The sequence below is a fragment of the Falco naumanni genome, chromosome 7, assembly GCF_017639655.2.
Source record: "Falco naumanni isolate bFalNau1 chromosome 7, bFalNau1.pat, whole genome shotgun sequence".
NCBI classification, from domain to species: Eukaryota; Metazoa; Chordata; class Aves; order Falconiformes; family Falconidae; genus Falco; species Falco naumanni.
Window position 1 is genome coordinate 14,584,565 of NC_054060.1, and position 10,505 is coordinate 14,595,069.

Genomic DNA, 10,505 nt, shown 5'->3' on the forward strand with positions numbered 1-10,505 from the left:
GGCCCGGGGGCCAGAGGGGTCGAAGCGGATCCGCAGCCGCCGACACCCGGAGCGGCCGGCCGGGACCCGTCCGAGCGGCGGCCGGCGCCCCCCTCCCCCCCCCGCCGCCCTCACCATTCTCCTCAGGGCCGGGCTGGGTCTCGGCGCCGACTCTGGCTCGCCTCGCGCCGGGCAGCTCCCGCTCGTGGTTCGGCGTCGGCGGTGGCGGGGCCTGTCTCCATCTATCGGGGCTGGGCTCGGCGGCGGCGGGCGGGCTGGGCACGGGCCGGGCGGGGACGGCGCTCCGGGGCCGCAGGGGAGAGCGGGGCGAGGCGGACGGCGCTGGTTCGACTCCGCACCAGGACCCGGCGCTGACGGCGGCCTCGGCCCGGCGGCTCTTTCTCATAATTGTGCGACTCGGCCGGCGGAGCCGCGGCGCTGCCGCGTCAGCGCGCACCGCCCCCGGGAGGAGGGGGACGCCGCGGCCCCCCGGGGCGGGGGCGGGCCGGCCGGCGGGGGCAGCCGCTCCGCACGGCGGGGCGGGGGGGAGAGCGCCACGACACCCCGGGAAGGCGGGAGCGGCTGCCGTGTGCCGGCGGCGGGGGGGCGGCCGTGCGGGGCTGGAGCGCGGCTGAGGGGAAACGCGCAGGGAGAGGGAGGCCCCGCACCGCCCCGCCGGCCGGCCCCCCGCCCCCGCACGGCCCCGCGCTACTCGCTGCTTACACCACGTAGCAGGGGAGCAGCGTGAGTGAGGAGCTGTTGGCGCTTCTCCGCGGTGAAGTGCCGCCATGAGCACCGTGTCAGCTCGGCCTGGGCTAAACCGGAGGAAAGTTCGATTTGGAGGGAGAGAGGAGGATGCGCCTCGCCCACTGCAGCGGCCCCGCTCCCAGCTGAGGTCAGGCGCTGCCCTGGGCAGGAGCCTGGTCTGCTGTCCGTATGCCATCAGCAAACTGTGGGAATCAGTATCACCAACAAAAAGCCTCCCACAATAACTCCCACTGTGTGTTTCATTATATAGCTTTTCAACAAACTGTGTGCCTGAATAAACAGCATTTGTAAAGGAAGACAAATAGACTAATTAACTTTGGCTTAATTATTTGCCTTCCCTAAATATATAAAAAAAAACATTTTTAGATGACTTTTATAGGAAGTATGTCTAACACTATGACGTTAATTTTTAAGACATATGCAGTCAGCTCAGTGTTGCTTTTGCACTGAAAACATGGATCAAAAGCGAGTTAAATCTGACTTAAAGGTCCTGGTACCATTTCTACAATACTATAGCCATAGAAGAGCGGTACTTTTGTATAAACTCAATCAGAACATTCAAATTAATTTAAAAACTTTGGGTTTCATTATTGGGCCTTATCCTTTGTGCTGTACCAGGTATTATCCATCTTCCCCTGCTGCAAAAGGCCAGCATTAACTGCACGTAGCATTGGGCGAAGCTGGCGGACACACGAGTGTGCACTCACACCTGAACCACGGTTTGTGCATCGCAGGGTAACAGCTCTGTGCACCCAGCCGAAAACTGGTGAGCCTCAGCACGACAGAAACTGCCTCTGAGGAGTCTGAGGCTCAGCACGCTACCAAATTTACTAGACCCACTGCAATGATTAGAAAGGGGTGACCAAAAATCAAGTCAAGCATTCAAAAAAAAGCAGAATTGGCAGCCCCTAGTTTAGACTGAACCGTAGGTAACAGGAAGCAAAAGGTCCTCGTGTTAACAGCCATTTAGCAGGGCAAGTCCAGCAGTAAATTGGCTACAAACAAAAGGCACAAATCTGGAAAAATCCAGGCAACTGGGCATTCAGCTTCCACGTTAGGGTGTTGCCGCAGGGAGCTCAGCTGCAGAGGAGCTCCTGATGTTTCTTTTTAGTCAGCTTCAGAATTTGTGCTCTCTTTACATAGGTATGGAAATTAGGCCTCTAGGACTCTTTAATTTCCACTGAACAGGAAAATTAGGTGTTTCCAGGGAAAACTTAAATTAGTTCTGAGTGCAAGATCTCGCAAACAACACACTGGATTCACTCTTACTGCAGGAGAAACCCCAAGCCTGCTGCCCTGCAGCTACTTGGTCCCGCCTGGATTCCCATGTGCTAGTGCTAGCTCTTGGCTTACAGAGCAGGACCAGAAGGAGCAGTGGAAGCCCAGTATATTTTTTTGGAGATGGTTCAAGAACTTTCCAAAGGAAAGCAGAGAAAGTGGGGGATTTCTGAGTTCTTTGGCTAACACGATAAAGCATTTCTGACAAACTACCACATTCCTGCTTCCTCCCTTCCTTTTTTCCCCATTCTAAATGATTAATCTAAACCTCCTCACGTCACACATGAAGTTAATGAGCAAGTTCTTCTACGATTAGCTCCTTCACCTCATCTCACAGCAGTATTTGGGCTATACTGACTTGATTCCCGTACCCTCTAAGTTTAATGTTTGTAAATGCAAGAGCTAGAAGCAGCAAGGAATTCGGAAAAAGTAGCTGGAGGCCAGCCCGGGCATGAGACTTCCCTGGTACAAGCCATTGTTTTAGGAAAGCATGCTTGAGGTGAGGAATTTTCCATGCCTTTTTTCCTGTTGATCCTGCAAAACTGTAAAGTGACTGACATCAAATTGTATGAAAAGTTAAGCTGTTTGTGATAAGCATAGATGGAGAGACAGCACATTATTTCACTGGAACAGCTTGTGAAGAAAATGAAGGAAAAATGAGTCATCAACATCCTCTCTGCCTCACTGTCTGGGGGAGCGTCAGCCTTCAGTGTTGCGAAGGAGGGGCAGGACATAGCACCACGGGGAACAGTGACGGCACAAGGCACGGGGAAGTCACCTTATATCCTTCGATTACGTTGATCAGCCATACAGAACATGATGTGATTTGACCCTAAGCTAGCGGTGTCAGTCATCCAAAAAGAGATTGACTTATTCTACATTCAGATGTTAAATCTTATGTTTTGATTACTGTACCTCAGCCTTAGAGGGTGAAGCTGTAGGATAAATATTTGCTACTTGTCACTCCAAGCGTTATCTCCCAACCACAGCAATTGTCAACTCAGAATTCCTCTGATATCTCCTTCCAAATCAACAACTGTCAGCTGTGAATTAGGAAGAAATAATGAAGCATTATTTTATACCTTATTGCATTTAAGGACCTTTAACCTGAGGCAAGCTTCTGTTATCTAAAATGGAATATAACTGGTTTAAACAAAACTCCTTTTGCTATGTGGTTCCCATATCTCATTTTTGTATCTTCAACTAAACAATCAGTCTGTCACTGGCACTTTATGTTAAGCTTGTTATGAAATCATCGTTTAAAATTCGCGATGGCAACCTTAATAGGTTTTACATCGCATTAAACCAGCCGTAACTTGATCTCACTGCATTAAGTGCTAAAGAATTGCAAGAAACCTCTCCAAAGCAGCCCTTATCTTGATACTGCAATAGCCAGTAGCCAGGATGAAGCTGGCTGACGGCTTGCTCACCCTCACATAGATGAAACACTGACTCGTGCAGAAAAAGAAAAAATTAAAATACAGTATTCCTCTTTCTGAGAGATGAGATGAGCTACTGTTAAACAGAAGTCATCTGGTTTTGACTTTGTTGGACTCTGTACACCAGAGATACACTGTTATTCTGCTGCTGTTCTTTTAAAGTTGTTCAAAATACATGCTGGAGTTCATGTAGTTAAATCAGATGCAAATGCCAACTGATAAGGAGATCTAGTTAATATCCGACTCAAGGTCAAACAGATTCTGTGTAGAAACCATTTTTGTCCCTTACAAAAGTCACTTGTGGCAGAAAAGAGGTATTACTGATTCACTTTTCTTACTCTTCTAACAAGGGTGAACTCTCCCAAATACTTTTATTTTTTTCAGCCACATGTTTGTCCATTTATTGTATATCTAGGTAAATCTGCTGTCTAGCTAAAGTGGCAACTCACCAGTTTACATTCTGTTACTCCTGACACTGAAGATACTTATTTTTCAACAAACACTAAGATTTAAAGCTTGTCAAGTGAGGCAAAAAAAGTGTAAAGTGACACAGGTTAATGGGATCTGCAGGTCCCCTCATAATTTGTGAAGGGTTTTCCTAGTGCTGGAGTTGCCAAGGCTTTGTGAAAATATTTTGCCCACTACCTCTCAGATAATACACCAAATAACCTTACAAATGTGCAACTTTTCAGCAATTCAAAACACGCTGTTTCAAAATGGGATGAAGTAGAAAGAGCTTATTGCTGTTAATCACAACACTTGGGAAATATAACCTAAAAGGAGGAGTGTCTCCATTGAAGCCAGGGAAAATAAAACTCAAGAAACGCATAACTTCAGAGTTTCTAAACTGTTTAGAATTTCTGGTTAATTTGTTGGTATGTATTACACTGCAGAGTTACACATCATCTTCTGAAGAAGTCCCAAAGGTTTAGTAATCTTTTTGCATTATAGCAAGGTTCTTCAAAACCAAGAAGTAGTTAGTCTGAGCAACACGTTAGCTTTAACAGCTGAGATGTATTCCTTCAAAGGAAGCAAGTGCCTTAGCTGTACATTCAAGAAATAAGTCATAACATGTAGGGTAAATTCAAGGTATATCAAGAAAAACAAAAAAGTCAATTTCACATATTTAACAGCCAAATCAGATTACCCCTGTAATGGATTTAGGCTCCAATCTCACAAGCAATATATGTATTTAGATTGAAGTAACAGAACTGCTCACGTATTAAAATTGGCAAAATAGCATTGACATCTTACTATACAAAGTAATTCTGAAAAGCGAACACAAGAGATAGCTTGCCTTTAAGAGAAAGGAAAGCTGATTTGGTGTCACCCAAAGGCCACCAGTGCAGTTCTGCCCAGCTCCCCTCTAACCATGAGGCCCACCACAGCAGCAGTGTTTTCACTCCATTTAGGTGTTAAATTCGGGCTAGAGCATCCTACAAAGTCAGCTATTAACCCTGCAATGCAAATGCAGGGAAAGCTATGCGAGGCATATCTTTTCAGTCCTTCCCCCTTCTTCTGGGACTGGCAAAATACCTCCAGCACTAGGAAAGGGCTGTAGAGTAGCTTTCTGATGGCAGTGCAAAGGACCAGGTGAGTAATAAACCAAGCTCAGAATGCAAAACCAGTAACTCAAGACTGTGGTACGGCTTGTCACATCCAAATTAGGCAAATGAGAGCATGGTATCTTTCATTTTAAAACGTGCATTAAAGATAGCCCATGTTAATAGGAAGGGATATCGAAGTTAAGGAACTAATGGAGCACACAGTAGTTCTGAATGCACGATTTTGCCTTCAACATGCTCCATAAATGCACAAAAAAAGATACATTACCCAACCCATCATCTAAAGTATAATGTAAACCTATCCTGTACTTAGGAATATGATACATTACTTACTGCTCAGAAAATTGTTTGAGAGCTTAACCAACACAGGCCCAAGTCTTGCACAAAACTGCCAAGGGTGTGCCTCCACTCTCTACTCCTATTTACATATGTAAAATCAATAGCTGCCTGAACTGCACGAGGCCATTTACACCACAAGGGCATTTACACCACAATGGTGGCCCTTTGCAAGATTTTATTAGTGTCTGCCTTTAAAAAAAAACCCAAAAACTAAAACAAAAAAACACCTACTTTATGTCAGTTTTGTTCCTTCTGAACTTTCTCCCCCCATAACTTCTATGAGATTTTTTTAAAGCTTCCCTGTCAAAATTGTTCTTTGGCCTCACAAATCCTTGGTTTAAGTTTTTGCTTGTTAGCAGCCCAGCTGGTGCATGGTGGACAGGCAGCAAGGTGGCTTCTGTGCAGAGGAGATGCTCCACGTCTGTCTAGAGACATCTCCAAACAGACACGCAGCATCTCCTTCCATGACTGCGCTGCCCAAACCAGCGGGGGAAACAGCAGCAGCCAGAGGTGCCACTTCTCTGTGTGGCCAGGCAGCAGCAGCAGGCAACACCAGCCCAGTGCGACAGTCTTGAACAAACTGCTTTACAAGAACAGAGCAGCAGGTCAAACCAACTTCTTCCTGAATTTTAGAAATCAGAGACAAGTTCACAGGAGCCCCGTTTCTTGGTTGGTTTTTGGGGGTTTGTTTTTTGGTTTTTTGTTTTTTTTTTTTCTAAATGCAGGGATAAGTTCCTCATAATCAAAAGGTAAAATGTTAGGCAAGCCTATACAAAACTGGTGTTAATTATCCAACTTTGAATTCTTATTTGACAGCGACTGACAAGTGTCACTTTGTCCTGCACAGGTTTGCTGTTCCACTTCCTAGAGGTAAAGGTACAGATGGGCATGCATTTGCTCTTTTTTCCATTATGACTATAACGTAAATTTACTTTTAGAATTTATTTCTGAAATCAGCTACCAGATGAATACTCACCTACCAGCGAAATACCTGTTAGCTAATTTTCTGCAGTTAGTTGCCTTAAATCCACAAGGATGGATCGATTTTCCAGCATAGTCTCCCTTAACTTTTGAAAGAAACATTAATTAAAAGGACCTCACTTTTCTTGTAGCTTTGATAGGGACACATCACAACAGAGCTTGAAACTGAACCGAGTTATTGTTCAACTTTTAAACGTACTGATCCCTGTTGTATTTTCTTGTATTCCCAAGGCATGTACAATACATTAGTTGATATATACTGGTAGCCTTTCTGCAAAGCACAGGGAAAGCCAGCACGAGAGCATTTCAGCCTCTGATAAAACTGTAAAAAACTTACTTTACTTTTTTTTGGTTTTCAAATCTAAGCCAGGCTGTTGCACCAACATTCATGCAACCCCAGAAATTCAGTGGGACCTTAACACTGAATAAGGATTTTCAGAAGATAAGCTGTTGTCTCCATACAGGAACAGAAGAACATATTATTGTCCAAGATAAAGTAACGTGCAAAGATGCTTCAAAACATGTTGGTATTGCTGCAAAGAGAAGGAAAGAAAGAAGGCGAGTATGTGCACCGGCAAGGAAAGGGAACAGGAAACCAGACAGCAGAATACCTGTGAACACACTCCTAAGAAAAAGCTGAAAGTGAGCTCTTTGATCTAACACTTTCTTAGTTAAAAGGTCTTTGAGCTGCATGCAAAAAACCCCCAAAACTATTCTCAGCCATTTGATGCCCTCTGTTTTCAGGGAAACAGGATCTTGCACATTCTTTATAAAGAAGGGGGATTCCAGAGATACCTGAGCCTCCATCATCAGCCTCTCTCAAGAATACAAAACCTTGAACTTTGATCACTCACTTCTGACAAAAGGGATAACAATCTGAGTCGCTGTCCTCCTTCTTCCCTGAAAAATTAGAAGGATAAATCATTCATCTGATAAAACGTGCTATATAGGCTACTCAAAATTAAAAAAGTACTTTAGCTTCTGAAAGCATTACAAAGCCAAGGACAACTTTTATATATGCTTAAATCTAACAGTTTTAGTAGAAGTAAGTTATTCCAAGTGAAAATCAAACCCACATTGTGGTGATAAAATTTGGATTTTTCTATAGAGAAAAAAATTGCAATTATTCAAGCTGGAAAACAAGCAGAAAAATGCCTTAATAATCAGAGCAGTAGAGTTGGAATGCTCCTCTATGGATTGCATAGTCCAACCCCCCTGCTCAGAGCAGGCTGCCAGGCCTGTGTCCACTTGAGTACCTCCAAGGATGGAGACCCCGCCACCTCTCCGGGCAACCTCCTCCAGTGTTTGACCACACTCACAGTGAAAAGCTTTTTCTTGTGTCTAAATGGAATGGTATTGTAAAGATTGGGCCAATCTAACCAGGCAAGCACTTGGTAACTAGTAATGGTAACCATCTTCCTTAGAAGAAAATGCCCCTCTCCTTGCAGTTTTAAAGCCTCTTGAGATTTGCAGTTCTGCTCTGCATCGAATGTCCCAGCCTTAACAACGGAATGCATGGGGAACAGACAATGAAAAACAAGTTTGCTGATTGCAGCTGTGCCTGGTCTTCCCGTTTTTTAAAATAAGTAAATTCAAAGAGCATTTACTCAATTACTGTGACTCAGTGCTACTGAAACCTCCAGTGTTTGAGCAGCAGAGGCTCCAAATATTTAAAAAAAACATGTTAAATACAAACATACTATCACATGGTTCTAGGGAGGTCTCAAGGATCACATTAGCAAGTGTATTCAGGTTCAGTGCTATTTCTTTTTCCTCTGCCAACATTTCCAACCCAGCCTGGGTTTCAAGACTGAAGCTTGCCTTTTTCTTGCCCTTCACATCTAAAGCTAAGTACATCCAGTTGAACAATGCTTCTACAGCACTATTTCTGAGGCCGAATGCAAGTAAACTTCTTCCCATCAAGAAGCTTGCATGTGTTAAATTCCTAACTGGCTGTTTGTCAGGTACACTTTCACAGAGCCCCATGACTAACAGCTGAGCAACAAGCATTTGCTGAGTTAAACCAGTAAAATTGATGCAGCTCAATTCACACACCTCAGTTCACCCCCTACCCCTGAATAAAGGAAAAGGGGCAGGAGGCAGGGGGGCAAAAAAGCACAGTCCATCAAAACCACCACATCGGTATTTACAAACAGAATCATAACTTTGATACATCAGGCAGGATGGATAAAAACCACAGCTACGTATGTATGGGGGCATATCATGAATTTTTAACTTACTTGGTATTATGAAGCATTAACTGTTTAGCCCTGAACATTCACAGTAAGAAAAAGATGATTGAGAACAAAGCAATTACTCGATTATTTTTTTTCCCAAGTAACATTTATTAATAACATTTGTAAAGTGATAACTTAAAAGTCCTAAGGAAGGGGGCTGTTGTCAGTAAACATACAATGAAAAGGTAGTAAGATTTTTATATTAAAGTATGACTAGAAAGGCTTTTAACAGTGTTTAGCCCAACCAAATTTAGCATTAAAAACATTCAAAATTGCTAAAAGTGTTGCCATCAGTTCTATTGAACTTATGAAAACCTCATTTCAGTAGTCAATACTAACCTATTATTTATATAAAATTTTAAACTCCATTTTTAATTTTTGTAAACAAAGCACCTACGCATTTGAAAGAAAAAAGTTAGTTTACATCCCATTAAACTGCAGCACATATGCGTGAAACCTCAGGCATGATCAGGCATGGAGCATAATTAGGCACAGAACAAGACAGAGTTTCCACAGCCAGCTGCTAAAGACACTTACATTGCCAAAGGTCTTCTCTATTTATACTAATTCCATTATCATTTATAGCTGAAAATTCAATAAATCCTCCAGGCAGAAGATTCCAAAGAGAAAGAGGAGTCATAATTACACAGATCTGTGAAGCTTCCAAGGGCTTTGAGTAGTGCGTGACTTTGAATGAGGTATGACTTCTTTATCTCTTTCAGGAATTTTCAGAAACTTCTTCAGAACCATTTAACTTTGGCAGATACTGGGCTTGTCAAAGAGCATGACAACACATCAGAAGACAAGTTTTCAGCCTGCTATTGGAAAACTGAGGTATGCTGTAATTTATTATTAAGTGCAAGTCAAAAACTGAAGATGGTGCACAAGATCATTGTATTCTGAGGCTGTCAGTTCAAGCTTAGGTCAAGAAAGTCAAGAGGGGCAACTACTAACATATGAAACCCATTTGTAATTTATATTTTCTTAGGAAAGTTGTAAGCAAGGTGGTTATCTTACCCGTATCAACTGGCACCACAGTTAATCTGTGTGAACAGCAACAAGTGATACACAGGCTGTAAGTTGGTCTGCTCCCGACTCTTGCGAACAAAGTTTTATACGTAACTGTTACCAAGTTAAGCAGTGAATTTGCAGTTAAGTCTTTGTTAACTGGCAATACAGATTTACAGTTGTCTTAATTAGCATACTTCCAAAGTAAATCTAGCTAAACTAGATTTAACCTGGGTAAATTTTCCTGAGCCAGCATGCCCCAAACTAACTATAAATGTCTAGAGGTGACCTTCAGATAAATACTGAGGCAATTCCATGAGGCACTGCTGGAAAGCTTGTATTATTCGGGGTTTTTTTTCAGGGTTCTTGGACTTGTACGGAATACAGGAATGACATTTATTTAAAGAATAGGAAAAATGTTTTAATGACTACCTGACATTAGCACTAAGTGAACTCAGTGGTCTGCTGTTGTTGCCTTTTCCAATTTTCTTTGGTGTAAAGTGTTAGCATTACAGGTACACAAATTTTCTATGCCTAATCCCCCTCAAGTTGCAGTTTCCTGAAAAAAGAAGTATCAAATGAACTCAAACTCTTCTAAATGCAAACTAATGATTTAAACTATTCCTTCTTTTCCAAGTCTTTAAAAGCTAAAACAAATTAAGATTAAACAAGTTAAAACACATGCATTGGCCTTAACTAACACAGGCACTACTAGCACTATTCAAACCTGTTGTTTTGTCTATCAATTGCAAAGAATTTTCAAAAATAGTTTAAAAAAAGTATTGTGTAGATGCAAAAGCTAAAAAAAAAAAAAAATAATAATCTGTAAATCTGTCCTGTCTTCCTCCCTTTGAACTGCTCCACAGCCAGACAAAGGCCACAAATACAGACCTAGTCTCAATGAGTAGGAG

The 10,505-nt window shown here is 42.9% G+C and overlaps 1 protein-coding gene across 5 annotated transcripts in view; it reads right to left on the reverse strand.

Annotated features, from left to right (window-relative positions):
• Nucleotides 1–456, reverse strand: part of TRPM7 (transient receptor potential cation channel subfamily M member 7) — a 59,176-nt gene extending 58,720 nt beyond the window's left edge. For 2 of the 5 annotated variants that reach the window (XR_005828791.1, XR_005828792.1), the window contains exon 1: nucleotides 115–456. Coding sequence is in view for 3 of the 5 variants with exons in the window: in XM_040599893.1 (XP_040455827.1) it covers nucleotides 115–117 (3 nt within the window). In the remaining 2 variants the exon portion in view is untranslated. The remainder of the gene's footprint in view (nucleotides 1–114) is intronic. The other 3 variants (XM_040599893.1, XM_040599895.1, XM_040599896.1) reach the window with 3 other exon arrangements.
• Between the last annotated feature and the right edge of the window lie 10,049 nt (nucleotides 457–10,505).